The 26644-nt window shown below is 48.0% G+C and overlaps 1 protein-coding gene across 5 annotated transcripts; it reads left to right on the plus strand.

The window, feature by feature from the left end:
- The first annotated feature begins 2288 nt into the window (after positions 1-2288).
- Positions 2289-20320, plus strand: CHST12 (carbohydrate sulfotransferase 12). 5 transcript variants are annotated; one of them, XR_008327491.1, is made up of 3 exons: positions 2289-2425; positions 15759-15901; positions 18036-18229. XR_008327491.1 is itself a non-coding variant. In XM_053364918.1 (3 exons), the coding sequence occupies exon 3, from the start codon at positions 18703-18705 to the stop codon at positions 19954-19956; it is 1254 nt and encodes a 417-aa protein (XP_053220893.1). In that variant the 5' UTR covers positions 2291-2425; positions 15759-15901; positions 18600-18702; the 3' UTR covers positions 19957-20320. The 5 variants fall into 5 exon arrangements, 4 of the variants coding, with proteins under 4 accessions (XP_053220893.1, XP_053220895.1, XP_053220896.1 ...); XM_053364918.1 differs by lacking the exon at positions 18036-18229 and adding an exon at positions 18600-20320 and having other exon boundaries at positions 2291-2425; XM_053364920.1 differs by lacking the exons at positions 2289-2425; positions 18036-18229 and adding exons at positions 2851-3089; positions 18600-20320.
- The last annotated feature ends 6324 nt before the right edge of the window (positions 20321-26644 follow it).

Below are 26644 nucleotides of genomic sequence, written 5' to 3' on the forward strand. Positions count from 1 at the left end.
GAAGACGATTTGAGCTCTCCCAGGAGGCAGGAGGGAGGTGGGCGGGGGGGGGGGAGAGAACTTTTTGGAGCTCTGCAGGATGAAGAGAGGACTCAGCCAACAAGGCCTAACAGAAGAGCCCTTCATCCCCCATGGCCGGAGTCCAAGCGGCTTGGACCGATGATGGGTTTACATCATGCAGCCTGCGCCCCTGTCAAAACATTTTCACAAAGGCTTAGATCATTTTCACAAAGGCTTAGATCATGGTGGTGAAGGGAGAGGAGGAACTCTGATGTGCAGGAGATAAGCGGTGGGTGCCTGGAGAAGAGGAGGGTGTTTTTGCATTGTTGCGTGATACCCCAATCTCTCTCTTTTTTATTGTTCACTCTAGCACACCAAAAAGAAAAAAACAACAACAAATATCCATAAACACAAAACAAAAAGAACATCAAAACATCAACTAATCATCTCAAAACCTTCAAGTAAAAATGGTTTTTTTTCTATAGACCCAACTTCCCACCTACTCCTTACTTCAATTTCACATCAGTTGTATACTGTCACGACATAACAAGTTAAATAAAAGTTTAATCATCTTTAGTCTATCTTAAATTTTACATCATACTTAGAACTGCTACTGAAATTATTCGAATGCTGTGATGGACTTTAAACAGCTATTATTTCTCAGATAAATTTTGAAGAAAGACTTCCCATTTTGATATAAATACCTGTATTGGTTTATTTTTTCTGTCAAGCTCTCTAATTCCGCATATTCAGCCAATTTTTGCATCCATTCAAATCTTGATGGGACTTTGTCACTCTTTCAGTTTACCACAATGAGCACCCTTGCCTTTTTGGGAATGTCCAAATCTGTAATTCCCAAAAGGAAAGCTTCTGGGTTTTTTATTAAAGGATGTTTTTAAGATTTTTTCCAATTCTATATAGATATCCTCCCAGAACACCTTGATTTCTTTACACTGTGCCACCCCAGTCTCTGAGCGGTGAGAAATGTCAGAGGTGCCCACGCTTACCCAGGGTTTGGTTTCATTGGACTGAGGGTCACCGGAGACTGTGATGTCTTTAGGATATGGTGGTTTTATTTACACAACCTGGGCATAGGATGGAGGAGCTCAGAGCATTAACACCCCAACAGATCTTGCTTCCTCATTAGGTTTCTAGTCTTGTGCCCATTATAAAGCATCTTTGTGTCTGAGTCTGCAGCTTCAAGTATCAGCCCAAGACTCACACACACAACTCTCATAGACACAGCTGCTCTTCACCTCTTGTTCTCCATCCTAGGATGATGTGGCATCCAGCCATTTGAGGTGGAGAAAGCCCCGCCCATTTTCTCTGTGAACCTCTTTGGATATGTAAATGGACGTACTTAAGGGACGTACTTGGGAAATGGTTTGCCATGGTACCCTCTGGAGAAACCCCACCCTGAACATTTGTAAATCGTTTATAAATAAATCAGAGCAAGAGACAGTCAAACACGGTGGTCACAGGGTCACCCAAAAACCCAACGTTGTCTGATCCCCTCACTGCAAAACTTCTGCCAAAGTGTGGCATCAGTTTGGATTAGATAAGAAAATTATTACAAAACTTTGGCACCAGTTTTGGACAACATTGGGTTTTGGGGTGACCCTGTTTGAGTGTCTATTGCTCTGTTTCTGTGGTACTATAAAATGCGGAGTTTTCGCTACAAAATGATTACTAAACTTTGGCACCAGTTTTGAAAGGATTCCAGGTTTTGGGCTTCATAGTTAATGAAGCTGCAACATTTTTTTTAAACACACGCACATTGGATTTCTCCTAGAAAGAGTAAATGTGAATTGCACGGGGGAAGGCGGTGCTACAGGCCAGTAGTTTGCAAAGGTTTTCTACAATCAAGAGGTATAAAAAATTAAAAATGTCGCGTAAGATCCTGCCCCTCTCAATACACTCAGGCAGTGTCTTTTTCTGCAAAAAGCGTTCATCTGCTTTAATATGGAACACGCGTTGGCATCTTGATGCTGCCAGTTGCTTCATGCGGACGCTGCAAAACAACCGAGGCGACATGCACGAACAGCACCGATCCCGCAATAAACCCTCATCCTCCGGACTCGTCCGCCTCTTCCAAGCCCCTTCCTTCCTCTCCGACCCTCGATTTCCAGGCGGGGATCCTCCGGTGACGCGCGGGTTCGCCCCGTCCCCCGGTGCGCGCGATCCAAGGCCGGCGAGGCGCCCCCTGCTCGGCTGGGAGAGGCTGCGAGGCGCCTGCGCTCGCTCGCTCGGAGGCCCCCCCCGGGCCGGCCTTCTCGCGAGACGGGGCGGCGCCGGCCGAGCCGGAGGTGGAGCGGCTGCCGGGCTGGCGGGCGCGCGGTCTGGCTGGCTGGCCCAGGGAGGGAGGCAGGCAGGGAGGCGCCTCGGCGGCGGGAGGTTCCGCTGGCCCAGCGGCCCCGGGCAGGAGGTGAGATGGGCACCGGCGCTCGGGGGAGCCGGAGGCGGCGCTGGGCGCGGCGGGGCGCGCTGGTGGGGCATCCGATCCGGGCAGGCGTTGCGCGTAATGCCGGCTGGATGGAGGAGCCGCCGGGCTTTTTTCCCCCGGGGTGGGGCGCGGGTGGGCTGAGCGAAAAGATGCTGCTGCCCCCCAACTTCCCCGGCCCCGAGCTCTCACCCACGTGGATGCGCGGGGCTGCCCGGCGACCGGGAGGAGGGCGCGCGCCTCCGTCCAGCCCGTGCGCAACGGGGCAGGAGGCGCACGTCAGCCGGCCGGGCTCCGCGGGACGGGCCCGGCTCCCCGTCCCCAAAGGGCTGCCGAAGGTCACGCCGCGCGCCAGGGGTGGCGAGGGGGGTGCTGCTTCTCCTACCCACCCCCGTCTCGCCCCCCGGGACTTGGAGAGGCTGTCCGAGTCGCGCGCCGCGATGGGGCGGGAGAGGATTTCCTCCCGCGCCGAAGCGCGTTTGCGAAAGACCCGCCAGAGTCTTCGGGATTAGGAGGAAAGACCTCCTTTTTTTAATTCGGATTTTTTTTTTATCATCGCGGCCACTTAGTTCCCGGTTGATATCTGCGCTCAAAAAGAAGACGGGGCATCATTTCTTCCCCCGCTCAGGTCGCCTTTGCAAGTTGCCAGGTAGCCGAAGAGACACCTGTGGACACACTTAGATAGCAGCCGGCGATGGGGAGGGGCAGCACCTGGCGCTGGCTTTGTGCTTTGGTTTCTGTGGACTTCGCTTCTAGTTTGCTGGTTCTAGTTTTCCTTCTGTTTTTTAATGGGAAATGCGACTGCATTGTACTGCATGAAATTAGGAGTGGTCTTTTATTATTATTACTTTAAGGCTCATAAACAGCGTCCCCCCCAGATGTTAGGTTTGGATTAAAGATATCTGGCTGTGAGCACATCATACATTTAAAGCACACAACACATCCAATTAGTGCCGGGAAACTCTAGTTTGACAAGAGTGCTGAGAATTGTAGATGTGTGAGGAGGTAAACTACAGTTCCCATGATTAGGGGCGCAGGTGTGTGATGTGTACAGGGCCTCTGACTAATTCAAAGTAGATCGGCAACATTTTATTACTTCCAGCTCTCTAACAGTGAAATTTACTCTCCATTTACTGATTCTAAGGGTCAGGCTTTTGCACCTGGCTCTGTGTAGTGAATATTGGGGTGCTTGTAGAAAGCAAAGTAGATCCCCACAAACCTGGAGTCTGCTCACCCCTGATATAAGGTAAAGGGACCCCTGACCATTAGGTCCAGTCGTGACCGACTCTGGGGTTGCAGCACTCATCTCGCTTTATTGGCTGAGGGAGCCGGCGTACAGCTTCCGGGTCATGTGGCCAGCAGGACTAAGCTGCTTCTGGCGGACCAGAGCAGTGCATGGAAACGCCGTTTACCTTCCCGCCGGAGCGGTACCTATTTATCTACTTGCACTTTGACATGCTTTCGAACTGCTAGGTTGGCAGGAGCAGGGACCAAGCAAAGGGAGCTCACCCCGTTGCGGGGATTCGAACCGCCAACCTTCTGATCGGCAAGTCCTAGGCTCTGTGGTTTAACCCACAGTGCCACCCATATTTGATTACAGTGGTACCTCGGGTGAAGTACTTAATTCGTTCCGGAGGTCCGTTCTTAACCTGAAACTGTACTTAACCTGAAGCACCACTTTAGCTAATGGGGCCTCCTGCTGCCGCTGTGCCGCCGGAGCACGATTTCTGTTCTCATCCTGAAGCAAAGTTCTTAACCTGAAGCACTATTTCTGGGATGGCAGAGGCTGTAACCTGAAGCGTATGTAACCTGAGGTACCACTGTATTATGATTATCATTCTTATTAATTACCTGTCCTTAATCCTGAGGTCACAGGGTGGGTTGCAACACCAGAACACAATAAATGATAACCCAGGTTCACTGTGACGGAGCAGCATTTCTGAGAGACGGCACAGTGGGCAGCCAGCGGGGTGGGGCGCCTCCATTCACCCCAGGGCAGCATTCCCTAATGGACAGCCTCCTGGTGGTCACATGCCAGTGGTGGGTGGGGCCAGAGGGAAACAAAATTGGGCAGGGCACAAAACCCACAGATTCCTGTGCATACATACCTCCATTGAGACAGGCAAGTTCAAGGACCTCAGCCAACCAGGTGTGGAGCAGGGCTAATGCAAGGTATGTACTGGGAAGAGTCCCGGGGGGCACATAGGAAGCCCTGGAGGGCCGCATCTGACCCCAGACCTCAGATTTCCCCAACCCTGGTGTACAGCACAGTGCTCACTGTGAAACTCTGCTTGGCTCTCGACTCATTTAATTGAACATTTATAAGCCCAACTAGCTTAGCATCTTGTTATGCTCTGTGAAGTTGGGGGCTTTTGGAAGCTAGCGGGTGTTTCCATAGAATGAGGGAGGCCTGGGAGTTTGTTCGGGGTCTTTCTAGATTAGAGCGGCTGGCTGGAGGGTTTGATTGTGGTGGGTCCCACTTTGAATTCTGTTGGGGTGGATACTTCCAACCTGTTTATGAAGTTCAGGCTTGCTGGCTGGCTCCTTGGTGCTGGTGGGGCTTGTTCTACTTGTCGGCAGTTGGTGTGTTATGGAGAAATATCCCCCTTCCCCTTTTTCTTTTTTGTTCTGGTAGGCCTAGAAATCCTTCTGTGGTTAGCAATAGCCAAAGCTGACTCAGGCATCTGCCTAGCTATCTCCTCTGAGTCGGACTGAAAATCAATGAGAACGTGAAATTAGGAGTGTTAAAATGAGAACTGGTGCGTAAGCAGTAATCCCTCTTATATGCTCAGGGGGAAACACCACTGGAGGGGGAAAGGGCTTCCCTCACTGTCGATTTGCTTCCAAGTGAGAGGTGTGGGAAACAGAGTCTAGCATCCTGCAGGGCTCCTCTATGTGTGAACTGTGTCACTTTGCAAAATCTTTACAGTTTCCCTCTCGATCTGCCATGTGGACCCTCAATAAACCAGTGCAACTCCCATGTGGCTATCAGGGACTGCATATTCTGACTCGGTGTATCTGAGCCAGTGTTAGAAACTGAGCTATAAAATCTAAGAGCCAAATGGCACCTTAAATCTAGGTTATGGCTGCCACAATGATATGCCCATTTTGTACGTGTGCAGAATTACGAAGCAAATGGTTTGTTGGGAAGTGCAGCACCCGAAGACACCCAAAGTCTTTGGGTGTTGCGCTGCCACGTGAACCAGCTGATTTGCGGGGCAGCGCAGCACCAAACGAGGCGTTTTTGGGGCTTTGCTACCCAACAGACCAGCTGAGTGGTGCAGCACTGCAGCCACACCAGACAGCCAGATGGAGATGTTAGGGGCCAAACCTGGCGACCAGACACCTCCGCTTCCTCACAAAAGGCCAGTTGCCTGTTGCAAAATGCGACTGGCGCCCAGCTAATTTCGAACACTGATGAGCAGAAACTCTGGGTGGGCAACAAGTCTGATGAGCGGCCGTAACCCTGCACTTTCTTGGAATTGGTAGTCATGCAGAGGGTGCAAAGAGATTCATTGTAGCAAAGTGGCTCAACATGGAAGGTTGCGCCATTAGCTCCAGGCTGTTGCTTCTAATGTCTAAGAAACTGATAGATGGTGGAATGATGAACATCACTCATGCCAGATGCTGCCAGGGATGTTGCATAAGAGCTTGTTGCAGGACAGTGGTTTCAAGGTGGCCAGTAAATTAACATGGTTGTATTGAACATTGTTTATTATTATTATTTTTAAAAAGCATGTACAGTCATACCTCTTGTTACGTTCGGTTCAGGTTATGTTCTTTCAGGATACGGCCTGCGGTGACCCTGAAGTAACGGAACGGGTTACTTCTGGGTTTCACTGCTCGCGCATGCGCAGACGCTCAAAATGACGTCATGCGCAGAAGTGGCGAATCGCGACATGCACAGACGCGGGTTGCGTTCTGCTCATGTTGCGAACGGGGCTCTGGAACGGATCCCGTTCGCATCCAGAGGTACCACTGTACAGTATTAGACACTGGTCACATTCACACTGTGCATTTGAAGCACTATGATACCACTTCAATTAATCAGGACTTCCCTCAAAGAATTCTGGGACTTGTAGTTTGAAAATGAGATCCTTAGATGGTCTAGCTAAGATTCCTGCATTTCAAGGGCTTGGGCTGGATGGGGTCCCTCCAAACTTCTATGATTCATAAGTTCACATTTGCATTTGCAAAAAGACTAGAGGACCCTTGGTCTGATCCAGGATCAAACAACAGACTCTGAATTTTGACTGAATTTGACTCTACGCATTTAATCTAGAATTGTAGAATTGTAAAGCTGGAAGCGACCACAAGGGCCATTTATTGTCCAACGTGGGGCTCGAACCCACACAATCCTGAGATTAAAAGTCCATTGCTCTACCAAATGAACTATTGCTTGGACATTTAACTTGTAGCTTGACTCTTTTAGTAGGGCAGGTTGTGAAACTTGGGATGGAGTGAGGTTGCTGCAGTTACTTAGGGGAAGTGAAAAGGGGGAACTTGCAGAAGTGTTTCCTCCACGCTTGCATGAAAGAGTTGTGATATGGGGTGCAGAAACCAGAAAGTTAACGCTGCTTCTGCTGGGCAGGGTACATAACAGCCCCCATATCTGGGTTGCACACACAACTTGCTTGCAGAAATGTGTTCCTATTATGACATATTCTGGAGGCAGCGATGCTTCTGAATGCCAGTTGGTCGAAACCACAGGAAGGAAGAGTTGGCCTTGGAACATCTGACTGGCCACTATGAGAACAGAATGCTGGCCCTAATAAAACAACAGCAACACACAAGATACACAATAATTTAAAATATTGTACAGTCATACCTCATGTTACGTTCTTTCAGGTTACGTCCCGCAGCGACCCAGAAGTACCGGAAAGGGTTACTTCCGGGTTTTGCCGCATGCACAGAAGCACAAAATGACATCACACGCATGCGCAGAAGTGGCGAATCGCAACCCGCATGTGCGCAGACACGCCGCTGCTGGTTGCACTCTTTTCATGTTGCGAACGGGCCTCTGGAACAGATCCCGTTCGGAACCAGAGGTACCACTGTGCTCTTATTACAGTATATTGGATTTCAGCTGTGAGCTGCATTAGAAGTCACTGTCCGACTGAAACGTGAGATAAAGAAAGATAAATCTGTACCTATAACTGTCTTCTTAGCCAAGTAAGATTGTCTTCTATAAACACAGTTTTAACAGTGAGTGTGTAAGTGACTGTGGAGGCCAATTCTGGATCCACATGTCCTTCCACAGTGGGGACATAGGTTTCCGGGCAGGAGTTGATCCCAGTGAAGGTTTGCCAAGTGTGCCTTCCTCTTAGCACATTTCTCCCTTTCATCCTGAGCCCATGACACCTTTGGTAAAGGCTCCAAGTGGAGCGCTCGCAGGCCAGTGTTTCTCAATTCAAGTTGTTTATACTACAGTGTCCGGCTGAAAGGTGAGATAAAGAAAGAAGTAGTAAATCTGTACCTATAACTGTAAAGCAGTCGGTGCCCTTGAGATATTATTGGGACTGCAAGTTCCATCATCCTTGGCTATTGGCTGCTGGGGCTTCTGGGAGCTGAAGTCCTACAAAATTTGGAAGGCAGGCATATTGGCAGGCCTTGTCCGTAAACATAAATGCAGCCAGTGAGTACGGAGTGGAAAATTTGTATGACTGTGGAATTTTTCTGTGAAAAAATTTCCATGCGTTGTTGCCTAAAATTCATTAGTGACATAATAAATAGCAAGAATTGAAAAAGTGTTTTGCGGTCCCTTAAGGACATTCATTTTACTACTACAAAGTGCTCAGGGGTGGCATATTATGGGATGAGCTTTCATGGAGTCAACAGTTCAGTGCATGACTTGTTATCCTGTGTTACACTTGGCTGGTGAGGAATTGTAAGCTGCAAGATAAAAGGAGAATGAAATGCGGATTGTACCATCTGTGATAGCCACTAACAGTGGCAATTTTGCAAAGTGTTGGTAGTAGATAATTTGCAGAGCACTGGTGTTAATAGCACAAGCGTCCTTGCATCGATAAGCCAATAAACACAGAGAGCATAATAAAAATCCATGCTGTTGATTCAGCCCACGAGTGATAGCACCGAACCTCTTGACCAGGGGTCAGCAAACTTTTTCAGCAGGGGCCGGTCCACTGTCCCTCAGACCTTGTGGGGGGACAGACTATATTATTGGGGGGGGTGAATGAATTCCTTATCCCCCCCCAAATAACCCAGGGATGCATTTTAAATAAAAGGGCACATTCTACTCATGTAAAAACACGCTGATTCCCGGACCGTCTGCTGGCAGGATTTCGAAGGCGATTGGGCCGGATCCGGCCCCTGGGCCTTAGTTTGCCTACCCATGCTCTTGACAAATCTTAGTTCAGGTTTTAATCTCCCTTTGAAGTTCATTGGTTCAAGGATGACCACTTTAGTTATACAGTGGCCAAGGAGGTTGATGTATTCGGATTTATGGATATTGCTGGTGTCAGATTTGTGTACTCTTTTGCATATAGAGTCTGGCCTGTTTGTGATATGTCATATGAAGAAAGGAAATTAATTTCCGACTGATAGTGGAATATACACATTAGAAGGTGGGCCTGTGAATGAAACACTGATGCAATGTTGTTAAATCCACAGTAGACAGAAGAATAGATTTAGCATCTGGATCTGAACTGTTTTAAAGTTGTCTGTGACTTCTTTCATGTGACTTGAAAGCATGCAAAAGTATTTAGGCATGCTAAGATGCCTTCCATGTACATATTTGGGTTTCTGTGTCATAATATGTCTACAAATATCCCAGTAACGTCCAAGTGATTGCTTAAATAAGTTTCATTATAATGTTTTAAATCACATTTAAGTACATTTATCGACAGCCCCATCAATCATTTCTTCTGGCTAGGGAGAGAACTTTTTCAAGATTTTATCCAGCACGTAAAATTGGTATGCAGCACTTCTTAAAAGTTTTAATCCAAAAGTCTGAGTGGTGCAATGCCTTTATTGGAAGCAATTCAAATGTCACAATGTAGAGGCAGATTTTTAAGTTCAAGAGGCCCCCCTTCATCAGGCTAGAAACATGTAGAACATCTTTCTTATGTAACCAGTGTGGTGCAATGGTTGGTCTAGACAGCTGGGAGACGTGGGTTCAAATCTCCATTCAGCCTGGAAGCTAACTTGGTGACCTTGAGCGAGTCATCATTTCTCAACCATGGCTACCTTTCAGGGTTGTTGTGAAGATAAAATGGGGAGGGGGAAAACATGTATGCCTCCTTGGAAGAGTGATGGGGGTATAAATGGAAGAATAAAAACAGAAAATAAAACAGAAAAGGCAAGACAAAATAAAAAAAATTCCTTCCAGTAGCACCTTAGAGACCAACTAAGTTTGTTATTGGCATGAGCTTTCTTGTGCATGCACACGTCTTCAGATACACTGAAATAGAAGTCACCAGATCCTTATATATAGTGAGAGGGTGGGGAGGGGTATTACTCAGAAGGGTGGTGGGAATGGGTGATTGACAGCAGGTGGTGCTGTGGTCTAAACCACAGAGCCTAGGGCTTGCTGATCAGAAGGTTGGCGGTTCGAATCCCCGTGACGGGGTGAGCTCCCATCGCTCGGTCCCTGCTCCTGCCCACCTAGCAGTTCGAAAGCACGTCAAAGTGCAAGTAGATAAATAGGTACCGCTCCGGCGGGAAGGTAAACGGCGTTTCGGTGCGCTGCTCTGGTTCGCCAGAAGTGGCTTAGTCATGCTAGCCACATGACCCGGAAGCTGTCTGTGGACAAACGCCAGCTCCCTCGGCCAGTAAAGCGAGATGAGTGCCGCAACCCCAGAGTCATTCGCGACTGGACCTAAGGTCAGGGGTCCCTTTACCTTTACCTTTAAGGTGCTACTGGAAGGAATTTTTTTATTTTGTTTCGACTACGGCAGACCAACACGGCTACCTACCTGTAACTAGAAAATGCAAGGAGAGAGAAGAAGCTGAGTGTGATGTAAAAGACCGCAATCTGTAATAGTTTTGAAATGACAAGCAGAAAGGATAGGTGCAAAACAGATTCAGGTTCCAGTTGATTTATACGATTGAGGGGGGGGGGGAATCCTGGTTCAAAACTTTCCAGAAAGCCTCCACCACCAAATGCAACAAGGCTCATTTGCTCACTGGTGTTTGCACAGAGTGGGGAACAGTTTATGGTCTGTTTGTCTGTTGACAGTGGTCTGCACACCTCCTCTTTCAGCCCCTCCTCCTCAGGTTTAATGTTTTTTGCTTGGCCTCTCCTGAGTCAGTCATCACGTTCCCCCAGTGTCTTAACCAAAGTTCTTAGCCAAGAAAAACCAGATTGACTGTGCCCACTGAGCAGATTTACTTTTAGTTAGAAATTATAGGCCGATCTCACTGTTAAATAATGATTATAAATTATTTGCCAATATATTGGCAAATCGATTAAAAGCAGTACTAAAAGACATAATTCACCAAGATCAAGCTGGCTTTCTTTTTTCTTTTTTCTATTTTTTTTTCTAATTACTTTTCTTTTCCATCATTACAAACATCTCATATCAATAACATACATATCAAGCTGGCTTTCTACCTGGTCGACAGATGAAAGATAATATAAGGAATATAACAGACATAATAAGAGTATCTGGAGGCCAGGAACGAAAAGCAAGCGGCTTTGATGTTTATTGACGCAGAGAAGGCCTTTGATAATGTTTCTTGGACTTTCATGAAAAAGACAATAGAAATGATGGAGTTAGGAGAGTCATATCTTAGAGGAATTGGCTCTATATATTCTGAGCAGAATACTGTGCACTGGTCACGACACCTGGGCCCTGGGGGCTTGGAGAAAATTATAGGTAGGCCATGAGGTTTTATTGCTGTGATGGTGGGGATAGCTCAGTCAGTAGAGCATGAGGCTCAGGGTTGTGGATTGCAGGGGCTTGGACTTGATAACCCTGATGGCCCCTTCCAACTCTACAATTCTGTGATACTATGGTGCAAGTGCTCACTCAAGATACAAGAAAGATTTTCTCTCCCTTACCTAACCTGACAGTGGCCTGCAAACCTCCTCTTTCAGCCCCTCCTCAGGTTCATGTTTTTTGCTTGGCCTCTCCTGAGTCAGTCATCACGTTCCCCCAGTGTCTTCTGAGGCAAGTGAACCAAAGTTCTTAGCCAAGAAAAACCAGATTGACTGTGCCCACTGAGGAGACTCTTGAGAGTCCCATGGACTGCAAGAAGATCAAACCTCTCCATTCTTAAGGAAATCAGCCCTGAGTGCTCACCGGAAGGACAGATCCTGAAGCTGAGGCTCCAATCCTTTGGCCACCTCATGAGAAGAGAAGACTCCCTGGAAAAGACCCTGATGTTGGGAAAGATGGAGGGCACAAGAAGAAGGGGATGACAGAGGACGAGATGGTGGGACAGTGTTCTCGAAGCTACCAGCATGAGTTTGACCAAACTGTGGGAGGCAGTGGAAGACAGGAGTGCCTGGCGTGCTCTGGTCCAGGGGCTCACGAAGAGTCGGACACGACTAAACAACTCAACAACAACACCTAACGCTTGGTGTCCAATGAAGTTGAATGTTGGAAGATTCAGGATGGATAAAAGAAAACACTTCGTTGCTCAGTGCATGGTTAAACTGTGGAACTCACTTCCACAGGAGGGAGTGATGACCACCAACTTGGATGGCTTTAAAAGCAGATTAGACACATTCATGGAGGTGGAGTCTATCAATGGCTACTACTAACTGCAGGTTGCCACCGGAGGAGAGTTGCTCCTTCTCTCTGATTTCACACAGGCATTTGGTTGGCCACTGTGAGAACAGGCTGCTGGACTAGACGGGTCATTGGCCTGATCCAGAAGGTCTCTTCTGACGTTCTTGCTCTTTCATCTGTCCCTTCCAGAGTACTGGCTAAGTGTCAGCAGAGCACATTTTGTACTTTGGGGTATTAAGAGCAACGTAGGAAGCTGCCTTCTTCCAAGTCAGATCCTTGGTCCATCTAGCACAGTATTGTCTACACTGACTGGCAGCAGCTCTTCAGGGTTTCAGATGGAGAGTCTATCCCGGATGCCAGGGGGAAACTGGATGGTTCAGATTTGCAATGGGCAATTTATGGAGAAGAACAGACCTTTCAGAGGTTTTAAGCTGTGTTTAATCCTTGGTCTGGGTGGAGTAGTTGAGTGTGGGTAAGTCTGGGGCTCTGCAAAGGAATGTAGCCAACTCCATGCCTCCAGTTAAAGTATATTTATTGAAGAAGTAAGGCACATACAGAGAGAAATAGAAACTGGCAATTAAAGAAAAAACTGCACTGAACAGGAAACATAAAGTCCTTGTAAGTGCCCCTGTCGCAGAAGATCTTACAGGAGGAAGTTGGGTACTGGGAGCAAAGTTCCTGGTTTGTTTTTATTTCATGATGTGTTTTGTGTTCTCTTTTTGTATTTTTATGTTATGAACCACCCTGTGATCTTCGGATGTACTATTAATAATAATATTAATAACGATAATAATAATAGTTGCGTGAGAGGAGAAGGGAGATGCTTCTCTCTTGCAGCAACATGGAGAGCAAAAAACATGAGAAAGCTGACTTTTTATTTAACCTATGGCAATTCAAGAAGGGAGGAGTGGTGGGGAGAGAGGTAGCTGGCTCGGAAGAGAATACCCTACATGTGTCCTAGTGTAGCGTAGCGGTTAGATTGTCACAGTCAGACCTGAGTTCAAACCCCCCACTCAGCCACGAAGCTCACTGGGGTGACCTCGGAAGCCAGCCCCTGCCTCTCAGGCTACCCTACCTCTCAGGGTCGTTGTGCGGATTAAATGAGGAGGGGCAGAACCACATATGGCACCTTGAGCCCTTTTTTGGTGGGGGGGGGAGGTAATAATAATAATAATTTTATCATTTGTATCCAAGCCTAGGGCTTGCTGATCAGAAGGTCGGCTGTTCGAATCCCCACGACGGGATGAGCTCCCATTGCTCGGTCCCAGCTCCTGCCCACCTAGCAGTTCGAAAGCATGCCAAAAAAAGTGCAAGTAGATAAATAGGTACCGCTCCGGCGGGAAGGAAAACGGCATTTCCGTGTGCGGCACTGGTTCGCCAGAAGTGGCTTAGACATGCTGGCCACATGACCCGGAAGCTGTCTGCGGACAAATGCCGCAGTCATTCATTTAGGAGGAATATTATGATTTTAAAATTGCATCTTTTTTCTTTTTTGTGTATAGTAATACTTGTCGATCTATGATAATAACAATTACGAACGTACTCTGAAAACAAGAATATGTATAATTGTAAGATGTCAAGTCATGATGTAAAGATATACTTGTGAGTAATAGAGGAAAAACTAATAAAAAACAAAAAATCCACCCCCAGCCGGGGTGTGTGGGTGGGTGTGCGGAGAGGTCCTACTTGCCTCTGCCCCATCCTCCCCTTCCAGAACAGTTGTGCTACTTTAAAACGACATTTGTTTTTCGGCATTGCTCCTGGGAGTCAGCTGATGGCGCCCCTCCCTTCCCAGCAGCTGGCAAAGGCACATGTGCAGACAGGCTTGTAAAGGAGGTCTGTCAGGCGGAGGCGGCGGCTGGAAAAAGTTGCTGCTCTCTCCTTTTCGTAAGGGCTTCGCAAGGGAGCGGCTCAGTTGCGAAGGACAACGGTCAGCGCCTGCAGAGGAGGGCTGCTTGTTCCAGAGGTCTCCTCGCCCCCCCCACAACCTGCCACGTTTTCCAGAGACCGAAAAAGGTTACGTCAGCTGCCCCCCCCTTTTGCCCTGGGGAGCTGCACCATCGCTGTTTAAACGGGGCTCTCGTCTCAAAAACGTTGCGTGCCGAAAGGACCGGCAGCGAGGGCAGGAAAGGGCAAGCAAAATGGCCAAGTGGGTGGAGGGACAATCCCACCCCCCTTGGGGAATGGTTGCAGCATTTTGGGGCTTTTCTAGAGGAAAGGAGAGTCGGAGGAGTTGGAGTTTATAAAACTGTGCGTGGTACGGTATCAAAAGCTCTTCTCTTCCTCTCTCGTAACGCTCGAATTTTTCGGGCATCCATTGAAGCTGAATGCTCAAAGATCCAGGGCAGGTTTTAATAAAAGTCCATCTTCGCACCGCGCATAGGTAAACTGTGGAACTCCCTCCCACAGTTTTGACCGTGTTGACCACCAACTTGGATGGCTTTAAAAGAAGCTTTGACTTTTAGAAGACGTCTGAAGGCAGCCCTGTATAGAGAAGTTTTCAATGTTTAGCGTTTGCTGTGCTTAATGTTTTAACTTGTTGGAAGCGAACCCAGAGTGGTCAGAGCAACCCAGTTAGATGGGTCGCATATTAATAACAACAACAATATTGACATATTTGTGGGCTGTCAATGGCTAGAGGCCGTGTGTCTATATATACTCTGCCTTCGTCACTGGGAGTAGCAATGCAACTGGATGTGAGTTGCTGGGAAACACAGGAGAAGAGAGCGATTCTGTGCTCCGATCCTGTTTGAGGTTTTCCCAGGCGAAATCTGAATGTCCACTGTGAGAACAGGTTGCTGGACAAGGTGAGCCATTGGCCTGATCCAGCCAGCTCTTCTTATGCAGATTTATATACTTAATCAAACTCTTAATTGCTCTCCCATCCTTTGTCTGGCAGCACTGCATAAAGAGCCAGCAACAGTGGTCAGTGAGCTGGATTTAGGCTGGGTTCAAACTGGCTTGTTGGTCTTGTGCCAACCGCTAACTCTCAGCCCAGCCAAACCCACAGGGGGTTGTTGGTTATGATGAAGAAAGTGGCATGAACTGTGAGCTCATTCTCAACTCCTTGGAAAAAATAGAGGGGTTGTTTGTTTGCTTGTTTAAAAAAAACATGAAAATACTTTGGTTATCAAGCCAAAAAATATCTTCAGAATGGCATACGCAGAAATGGCGAAATTTACCGGAAGAATAAGAAATCAAGATGACAGACTTTTTTAAATAAAAGAATGGAAATGGTTTGTTGAATATTTACAGTTAAATTGTAAACAGAGAAGATCATTGGCAGGATTATTGTAATAACCTGCAGTTTTATAAGAGTATGTCTTTAGAGTAGATGAGTAAATGAGCAAATTAAGTTAATTTGCATATGCAGGGGATATTAAAAATAAATTTAAGAAACCACAGAGAGGGGGGGGAGGAAGGAAGTCAAGTTTTGAGATGTCAAAATGATTGTAAAATTAGTGAAATGTATAAAGTTGGAAAGTATAAATAAAATTTGAAAAACAAACAAAGTCTTCAGGGATAAAGTTTCACACCAACCCTTGTACGTTAGGAACCTGGAACACTGCTTTATTCTCAGGGTGACCCTTGATCCATTTATCCCAATATTATCTGTTCCACAGCTAATCTCCCGGGCAGAGAAGTCTTTCCTGGTTCCTCATCCTTTCTGGAGATGCCAGCGATTGAACCTGGAACCACCTGCATGCAGAACATAAAGCATTACAACGGATGCTCCTGATGAATAGAAGAAGCTGCCACATACCAGGTCAGATGATGTGTCCATTTACTTCAGTATTGCCTACTCAGACTGGCAGTGGCTCTCTAGCCTATCAGGCTGCGGCTTGAAGTTCTCTTAACTGGAAGTGGAAGTCTTGACCTTCTGTAAGCTACTCACGTGCTAAACCACTGGCCTGTGGTCCCTCCCCATTGCAGGGGTATCTGGGACATGTTCTAGGCTTGGCACTCAATACAGCCTCTGGTCTCATTTCACGTGACTCCTGAACCTGCCCTATTCTTCTGAGTTCCTTCCTTCCTGTTCATTTTCTGCAGTTTTTAAAGTGTGTCTTCCCCTCTGTCTATTGTAGTTTCAGGACAATTATTGGACGGATAGACCATAATTTATCTGATAAAAATAAACGGGTGGTTTCTTTTAAAACCTTTCCCTGGTTGTATAGCTTATAATTGCATGGTTGATAATAAAAAATAAAAAAATTCCCCACCAAGCTATCTGAGAACAAATTGGTAGACTTCTGCCAGCTATGTATATATGTTTGTGTACGTAGCACACCAAAGCCAGAAAGGCATTACTTTCACTTGCTTCTCAGACCTCTAGCTGTATTGGTCTGCTTTACTAAAATAAAACCCAGTGCACTTATTTGAGAGTAACCCCGTTAAACTCAGTGGGGCTTACTTCTGAGTAGACCGGTCTAGCATTGGGCATTCTATTCTGAACTAGCCATGGTGGAAATTGTAACAGAGAGGTCTTGGTGGGGAATTATGGCTCCTAACCCAGGACTCTGGTTTCTCTTGCTCCATCCATTGCTGGCCTTTGGCCTCTGAGTGCTTACCCCGAGGGAATGTGGCTTTTGACAGAATTAAAAGTTTCCATCCCCTGATGGAAAGTGCTACCAAACCCCTGGGGCCTCTGTCTTGTCTTGCACAAGGCAAGAATTCCCCTTAAAACAGACATTAAAAAAGCCAGACATATGCAGTTGCCGCTACCTGTTCGAAGGGAAATCGATAGTAATGGCAAATTGCTTGTCCATCGCACCTGATTGTCTCCTGGAACAGGGATGACTAACCTGTTGCCAAACCCCAGCTCCCATCGTCTCTGACCATTGGTCATGCTGGCTGGGGTTGATGGGAGCTGGAATCCAGCATCATCTTAGGAAGAACCATAGTATTGCAGGAAGGGTCCACCAGGTCATCTAGTCCACCCCTTGCAATGCAGGAATCTTTTCCCATCACAGGGCGTGAACCTATAACCCTGAGATTAAGAGTCACCGTAAGGGGCACACACTCCCTGTCCTTTGACTTTGGGCCAATCAGCATCTAAAGCAGCGGTTCTCAACCTGTGGGTCCCCAGATGTTGTTGGACTACAACTCCCATCATCCCTGAGCTCTGGCCTTGCTAGCTAGGGGCGATGGGAGTTGTGGTTCAACAACATCTGGGGACCCAATGTTGAGAAAGGCTGAATTCTAAAGCATGCTTCTCCAGGAGAAGAGCTGGAAAACCACCAGCTTTACTCATCATCATCAGCTTTTATTGCGCTAACCATAGGCCATGGCATCATTCAGATAAATAACAAAAGTTAAAACAGCAATAAGCATAAAAATAATCAGGAACCACACATACAATATAAACCACGGTCACAACTACAGTACTAAGATTGTTTGTTGTATAAAATAGAATAGCAAGAGACAGGAAGAGACTGGTCAACAGTGGAACAGACTCCCTTGGAAGATGGTGGACTCTTCTTTCTTGGAGGCTTTTAAGCAGAGGTTGGAGGGCTTTAGATGTCATGGATGCTTTAATTGAGATTCCTGCATAGCAGCGGGTTGGACTAGATGACCCCTGGGCCCCTTCCAACTCTCCAGTTCTATGATTCTATGAGAGCTTATATGCATGTAAAGAAACACCTCAATGCATTTTGCAAAAAGAATTAAGACAATAAAATTGTCAGTAAAAACAACTGCATGAAAAATTCACACAGTTATTAAATCAGTGTTAAGCTAAGAACAGATTGAAACATGATTCAGCATTTTACATATCTGGGTAGGCTTGTATTTTCTTACAAATGCGAAAGAGGTCTTTTTTGGAGCTGTCAAGTGGGCAAATATGGGTAAGACAATCTTCCATATATAGTGGTACCTCGGGTTACATACGCTTCATGTTACAGACTCCGCTAACCCAGAAACAGTACCTCGGGTTAAGAACTTTGCTTCAGGATGAGAACAGAAATCGTGCTCCGGTGGCGCGGCAGCAGCAGGAGGCCCCATTAGCTAAAGTGGTGATTCAGGTTAAGAACAGACCTCCGGAACGAATTGAGTACGTAACCAGAGGTACCACTGTATTGTATGAATTTTACTCTTCAGCTTCCTTTTTAGTGTGTGTGTGTATGTATGTACACACACACACACACACACACACACACACACACACACACACAAGATTTCCTTGGTTTACAAAAGTACATGCCTTGTCTCTTTTTTTCAGGTTGTACAGTCTTTCTTACAATTTAGTTACAATTGTTGTGAGACATTAGTGTTGAGTACAGTATAAGGCTGGGGAAGAAGAGGGGGGAAACTCTCTTAGCTTCCTTGAATCATCCTCCCATATTTCCTATTTGGGTGCTTCATTTTGAATGGCCCCTCCCCACTGCAGCTGCTCCCCTTTTCCGTTCTGTCTTTCTGACCATCTTGTGTGGAGAAGGAGACTAACCTTGTATTTGACCTTCTTACAGGTTCCCCACCGTCCTCAAACCGCCATGCTGGCTCTCAGATATTTCCAGCAGAGCTGGAGGTGAGCGCAGCATGAGTTAGCCGCTGCCGACGCCTCCGGCCAGGATGACCAAAGCACGCCTCTTCCGCCTCTCGGTGGTGCTGGGCTCCATCTTCATGATCCTGCTGATCATTGTCTACTGGGACAACGTGGGGACGGCCCACTTCTACTTGCACACGACCTTCTCCAGGCCTCACGGGGTCCTCCCCACCGTGGCCAAGGACGGAGGCCAAGACTCAATCTCGGACGTCGACGAGTTCTTGGAGAAGCTCCTGAGCTCTGACCTGAAACGCGATGTGGGTCTCGGTCAGAAGACGGAGCCACCTGCCCCACACGCCTCCGCGAGGCCCGTTGCCGGCAACTTGGAGGAGAACGTGAGGGGCTACGACTGGTCCACTCGTGACGCCGGCGCGATCTTGGACCAGGAGCAGCTGCAGGCGGAGCGGCGCCGGACGCTGAGGGAGCTGTGCGCCAACTCCAGCTTCGCCTTCCCCACCAAGGAGCGCTCCTTTGACGACATCCCCAACTACGAGCTGAACCACCTCATCGTGGACGACCGACACGGCGTCATCTACTGCTACGTCCCCAAAGTGGCCTGCACCAACTGGAAGCGGGTGATGATCGTGCTGAGCGAGAGCCTGATGGACCAGGGCGTGCCGTACGCAGACCCCTTGGACATCCCCCGCGAGCACGTCCACAACACCAGCACCCACTTCACCTTCAACAAGTTCTGGCGCCGCTACGGCAAGTTCTCCCGCCACCTCATGAAGATCAAGCTGAAGAAGTACACCAAGTTCCTCTTCGTCCGAGACCCTTTCGTGAGGCTCATCTCGGCCTTCCGCAGCAAGTTTGAGCTGGAGAACGAGGAGTTCTACCGCCGGTTTGCCATCCCAATGCTGAAACTTTACTCCAACCACACCAGCCTGCCGACCTCGGTGAGCGATGCCTTCGAGGCGGGCCTCAGGGTCTCCTTCTCGGACTTCATCCAGTACCTCCTGGACCCCCGGACTGAGAAGCTGGCCCCGTTCAACGAGCATTGGAGGCAGGTGTACCGCCTCTGCCACCCGTGCCAGATCGAGTACGACTTTGTGGGCAAGCTGGAGACTTTGGATGAGGACGCAGCTCACCTGCTGCAGCTTCTGAAGGTGGAACACCTTCTTCGCTTCCCTCCCAGCTACCGGAACAGGACAGCCAGCAGCTGGGAGGACGACTGGTTTGCCAAAATCCCCGTGGCCTGGAGGCGGCAGCTGTACAAGCTGTACGAAGCAGACTTCGTCCTTTTCGGTTACCCCAAGCCAGAAAGCTTGCTTCAGAACTGAGCAAGGCAGAACGGAGGGAAAGAGAGCATTTGAAATACCAAAAGATCTCCTCTTCTTTTTCCAGAGCCCTTCTGTTGACATAACACAAGTGCAACTTTTTTCTATAGTCTTTTTAAAAAAACAAAACAAAACCACCCCATTGCTCGGACGCATGAAATCTCCCATTGCAGGAAGAGTTTCCCCTTCCTCTCGTTCCAATTCATTTTATGAAATGTACCTTTTTTTTTTTGTTTTTCTGTTAGGATATAAGTTTGTCCACTCCACCAGCTGTATTCTTTCAGGTGCTTTTTATTAATGCATTTTTTTAATTAAAAGAGAGCACGAGAAAGAGAGAATATTAATATATTAAAATATTTAATACAAATCGTTGTGGAGTAGGGGAATAAAGGGGTGCACCATCTTTCGTTGCAACTGTTCAGTTGTGAGTGTCCGCTGGAATTTTTCTAGCTGGGGAAGGCAGCAAAGTCAAACACTGTAAGTGTGTTTAGGGGAGTAGGCTAGCATCTCACAATACTTTTTGAAAAGAATAATGCAGGTACATTTTGCCTCGTATCGGGTTCTACAAACACTAGAAACTTCTCTCTCCTTAAATGAATCTTTATTGCTAAAAGCTATAAGACGTCCCAATTGGTCCCAATGCGTAGGATACAAATAATTGATTTAAAAGCGAACAGCAGCAGCAGCAAAGCAAACATATAAAAATGCAAAAATCACTCTTGCATAAGTTAAGCACTCCACATCGCACACTCCCCCTTATGATACTTGTATTGGTGCCTAGCTCTCAACTTACTTGCAGCCAAGGCAAATTGTGCAACCCGTGCAGTCATAAATGCATTATTGCCAGCCAGCAAAATAGAGATTTGCTCAAGGGGAATTTTTGTCTAGAAGATGTATATAAAGGGCATCGTAACAAATAGTGTTGAATGTCCTCCATGTTTCCCGACTCACAGATCCAGAGTCTTTGGTACACAGGGGTGTTATTGACGCTTCCTGTTAGATATGCGGAGGGCATGCACTGAAAACTCAAAGCTGTAAATGATTTTCTAAGAGGTGTATTCTCTCTCCTTCTTAATGAAAGCTGGAAAGGGGGGGGTTATGGTTCGTCTGGAGTGGGTGGGACACCTCTCCCTTCACCCCATAAGAATGTAAGAAGAGCCTGTTATATCTGGTCAGTGGTCCCAGCAGTCCAGCATCCTGTTCTCACAGTGGAAGACCAAATAATGCCTGTGGGGAACCAGCAAGCGGCACCTGAACTCAAGAGCCCTCTCTCCTCCCATGGCATCCAGCAACTGGTACCCATTCCCGCAGACATAATAATAATAATAATAATAATAATAATAATAATAATAATAATAATAATTTATTATTTATAACCCGCCCATCTGGCTGGGCTTTCCCAGCCACTCTGCAGCTTCCCAAAAAAATATTAAAATACTCTAGTACATCAAACATTTAAAGCTTCCCCAAAGAGGGCTGCCTTCAGATGTCTTCTAAAAGTCTGGTAGTTGTTGTTCTCTTTGACATCTGGTGGGAGGGCGTTCCACAGGGAGGGTGCCACTACCGAGAAGGCCCTCTGCCTGATTCCATGTAACTTGGCTTCTCGCAGTGAGGGAACCGCCAGAAGGCCCTTGGTGCTGGACCTCAGTGTCTGGGCTGAATGATGGGGGTGGAGACGCTCCTTCAGGTATACTGGACCAAGGCCGTTTAGGTCTTTAAAGGTCAGCACCAACACTTTGAATTGGGCTCGGAAACATACTGAGAGCCAATGTAGGTCTTTTAAGACCGGTGTTATGTGGTCTCGGCGGCCGCTCCTAGTCACCAGTCTAGCTGCCGCGTTCTGGATTAGTTGTAGTTTCCGGGTCACCTTCAAAGGTAGCCCCACGTAGAGTGCATTACAGTAGTCCAAGCAGGAGATAACCAGAACATACACCATTCTGGTGAGGCAGTCCGCAGGCAGATAGGGTCTCAGCCTGCGTACCAGATGGAGCTGGTGAACAGCTGCCCTGGACACAGATTTGACCTGTGCCTCCATGGACAGCTGTGAGTCCAAAATGGCTCCCAGGCTGCGCACCTGGTCCTTCGGGGCACAGTTACCCCATTCAGGACTAAGGAATCCTCCACACCTGCCTGCCTCCTGTCCCCCTGTCAGGATTCAACCTCAATCTGTTAGCCGCCATCCAACCTCCAACTGCCTCCAGGCACTCACACAGGACCTTCACCGCCATCCATGATGCCCAGCTTGGTGGGGCACTGTAGATATGCCTGAGTTTTGTAAAGATGGATAGAGCAAAAGGGCCAGTTTTCAAATTGATGCTTGGCCAGCTGCAGCAATCTACTAAAGGGTGTAAAACAGCCTTTCTCAACCTGTGGGTCCCCAGATGTTGAACTACAACTCCCATCACCCCTAGCTAGCAAGGCCAGAGCTCAGGGATGATGGGGGTTGTAGTCCAACATCTGGGTACCCACAGGTTGAGAACCGCTGGTATAGAACAACAACAACAATATAATTTATTACTTATACCCTGCCCATCTGGCCGGGTCTCCCCAGCCACTCTGGGCGGCTCCCAACAAAATACTAAAAAGACAATAAAACATCAAACATTACAAACTTCCCTAAACAGGGCTGCCTTCAGATGTCTTCTAAAAGTCAGATAGTTGGTGGGTAGGCATTCCACAGGGCGGGCACCACCACCGAGAAGGCCCTCTGCCTGGTTTGCTGTAGCTTCACTTCTCGCAGAGAGGGAGCCGCCAGAAGGCCCTCGGAGCTGGGCCTCAGGGTCTGGGCAGAACAATGGGGGATGGAGATGCTTCTTTAGGTATCCTGGGCCAAGGCCGTTTACCAGGGTCAAGGGAACCTGTTCTTAAGCTGCAAAGGGCTTTATATGTTAGTGCCAACAACTCCCTGAACTTGGCCTGGTAGCAAATCAGATGTAGAGAGGCTGGTATAATTTAGGCACTCCACACATGTTTAAAGCAGCTCTGTTTGTTTTCCATTTTCCAAAGATGATCCCTGTGGCAATGTCATGCTGCCCTCTTAAACCTGTGGCTCCCGCCCCTTCTCTCTCGCTGCACCAAGCAGTTCATGCAGCAGCACAACACATTTAATTCATTCCTGCTCATCCTTCTGCAGGAGCCCAGAGTGGCAATACACTTCAGGGCAGCAAAGAACTTGGAACAGGGCAATTGCGGTGAGAGTGGTACTTCCATTTTCCCTGCAAAAGCACCACATGGTGCAAAGCGACGCTCTGGACAGCAGCTGAGTTGCTGAAATGCTAAGGACAAGAAGTGTCCCCTCTTCTAAATGCAATATCTCAGTCTGTGCCTAAATGCCCTTGTGGTGCACTCATTACCCATGATGCAACGCTGCCAGCTGAAAACCTTCTCTTGTTATATAGCTTTGCTGCCAAAATCTCAGAATCACAGCCAGGGGAAACATGAGCAAAACAAGGGCCTTGGAAGATTTCAGCACAGAAAGAAAAACAAACAAGGCTCGCTTTGTCAGAAGGGGAGTCTGAACGCATCAGAACAAATAAATGTGAATAAAATAAAATAAATTCGCAATTATTTTTATTTTTAAAGAGCCCTTTCTGTCAAAAAATGTATTGGGAACATCACTTAAGAGGGCCAAGTGATGTAATATGGCCACTGGACAGAACTGGCTTCAGACTAATCTCCAATCTGCAATATGGAGAGTTCATGTTTCCTTGAATTATGAGTTCATTGTTATTTCGTGTGCAGAAGAAAGTGTTGGAGGTGGAAGGAAGGGGTGTGGATGTTTCAGTACTTGGTTTGGCATTGCATGTTGTGTTAACTTAAAACAACATTGGGGTGCTCATCAACTTTGCAGATGGCATCTCCCCTTTGTATCCTCATGAAGAAGAAGAAGAGAAGAGTTTGGATTTGATATCCCGCCTTTCACTCCCCTTCAGGAGTCTCAAAGCGGCTCACATTCTCCTTTCCCTCCCTCCCCCACAACAAACACTCTGTGAGGTGAGTGGGGCTGAGAGACTTCAGAGAAGTGTGACTGGCCCAAGATCACCCAGCAGCTGCAGGTGGAGGAGTGGGGAAGCGAACCCGGTTCTTCAGATTACGAGACTACTGCTCTTAACCACTACACCACACTGGCTCTCACTGGCTATACCACACTGGCTCACAGTCCTGTGAGGTTGGTTAGGCTGAGGGTGAGTGTCTGGTGCAAGGTCACCCAGGGAGTTTCATGGCTAAGTGGGGGTTTGACCCTTGGTCTCTGAGGCTATAGTCTAACACTGCATGAGCGGCACTGTGGTCTAAACCACTGAGCCTCTTGGGTTTGCTGATCATAAGGTGGGCGGTTTGAATCCCCGTGACTGAGTGAGCTCCCGTTGCGTGGTCCCAGCTGCCGCCAACCTAGCAGTTCGAAAGCACACCAGTGCAAGTAGATAAATAGGTACCGCTCTGGTGGGAAGGTAAATGACGTTTCTGTGCACTCTGGTGTTCCGTTGCTCCAGAAGCAGTTTAGTCATGTTGGCCACATGACCCAGAAATCTGTCTGTGGACAAACGCTGGCACCCTGGGCCTGAAAGCAAAATGAGTGCCACAACACCATAGTTGCCTTTGACAGGATGTAACCATCCAGGAGTCCTTTACCTTTTACCTTTCTAACACTAAACAAATCAATAAATTGATAAGAGGACCATACACTCATGAAAACCTCAGCAGAGCCCATTTGGGACTCCTTTCAAAGCTACAACAACCCTTCTAGGGCAGATGGGGCTCGTCCGCCTGGGAAGGTAGCCCATGAAGGACAACTCTGACCCTTAGACAGTTGGATGGTGCCTTGTACACCTCCTTCCGGCAACTCCTGCAGCCAATCTGGTGCCAAACATCTTGCTCTGCTTTCCTTTGGACCACATCAGTGAGGCAGAGAGGAGGGTCTTGTCATCTGGGCAGCCCAGGACCTCCAGACACACAGCCCAGGCTCACACCCCGGAGAGGTCACTTTGGTGCTGCTAGCACAGCAGTTTTACTTCACCCCTGGATGTACACTCGATTGTCTCTTGAGACAAATGCCAACAAAAACAATGGGGGGAAGGAAGGTGGGCGGGTCCCATCCAACTATTAAGCTGAAGCACTGTCATTCCACTTTAGACAGTCATGGCTTCCCTCAGAGAGTCCTGGGAACTGTAGTTTGTAAAGGGTGCTGAGAGGAGTCGAGGCCTCTCAGTTCCTGGAGTTACCCGGGAAGAGGGATTGATGGTTGAACCCCTCTGGGAATTATAGTTCTGCAAGAGGGATACGGGGCTCCTACGGTTTCTCAGGGACGCAGGTGGCGCTGTGGGTTAAACCACAGAGCCTAGGGCTTGTTGATCAGAAGGTCCACGGTTTGAATCCCCGCGACGGAGTGAGCTCCCTTTGTTCGGTCCCAGCTCCTGCCAACCTAGCAGTTCAAAAGCACATCAAAGTGCAAGTAGATAAATAGGTATTGCTCCGACGGGAAGGTAAACGGCATTTCCGTGTGCTGCTCTGGTTTGCCAGAAGCGGCTTAGTCATGCTGGCCACATGACCTGGAAAAACTGTCTGCGGACAAACATCGGCTCCCTTGGCCAGTAAAGCGAGATGAGCGCTGCAACACCAGAGTCGTCCACGACTGGACCTAATGGTCAGGGGGTACCTTTACCTTTTCCTTTTTAACGTTTCTCAGCACCTTTTAAACTACCCTTCCCATAATTGTTTCTGGGAAAACCATGACTGTTGAAGTCAGGGGTCAGCAAACTAAGGCCCATAGGCTGGAAGTGTCCTGCGGGGGTTGTTTGACTGGCCCACGAGCCGCCCCTGAATTGAGTTGTCCGCTTGTGTGCTGCGCTAAACTGGTGCAGCGCGGCACGGGGACTCGCTTCCGCAGTGCCGGAAATCGCGTCTGCACAGGTACTGAAAATTGCAGGCGCAGGCGCAGACGCCAAAAATCACGGGCATGCACTCACATGCGCACACGATCCGGCCCGGGGAGCGATCTCCATGGCACCGATCCAGCCCAGGCAAGATAAACCTTGCTGACCCCTGGTTAAAGTGATAGGATCCTGCTTTAAATGAGATACAGTCATGCACAACGCCACCAGGTAAGATTTAGTAGGGTTGTGGTGCTCGTTCTGAATGGCAGGTGGCGCCATAGGCCAACATAAGGAAAGTCCTGGGCTGCTGAAGAATTCTCATAAGCGTTTCAACAAGGAAGTCATTGTGGTGTCCTTTGTGTGGTTTCCCAAAGGGCTTTGACATCTTATTGCCTCTGCTCCACCAGGCCTGAATAGGCATTATCCCTGGGGAAGTGAGGGGGAAGCTTGCAACAGTTCCAGAAGATCAGTCCTTGTAGAAACCGCATTCTGGGAAAGGCTGAAACAGATCTTTAAACCCACACCATAAGAGCCTGTGGGATGAGGCCAATGGCCCACCTAGTCCAGCATCCTGTTTTCTCGGCCAACCAGATGCCTGTTGGAAACCTGCAACCAGGATTTGAGCACAAGAGTATTGCTGGCCCTGTGGTTCCCAGCGACAGGTATACAGAAGCATCTCTGCCTCCAACCAGTCATCAATAGCCACCTCCTCCACCTCTTGAAGATTGTTATCAGTGTTGCCAGAAGGCAATTGAGAGCCAAACTGCATATGGGCTTAGAACTGGGAATATCTGTTTCTCTCCAGATGTTGCTGCTGAACC

The sequence above is a fragment of the Podarcis raffonei genome, chromosome 14 (assembly GCF_027172205.1).
Source record: "Podarcis raffonei isolate rPodRaf1 chromosome 14, rPodRaf1.pri, whole genome shotgun sequence".
Classification (NCBI taxonomy): Eukaryota; Metazoa; Chordata; class Lepidosauria; order Squamata; family Lacertidae; genus Podarcis; species Podarcis raffonei.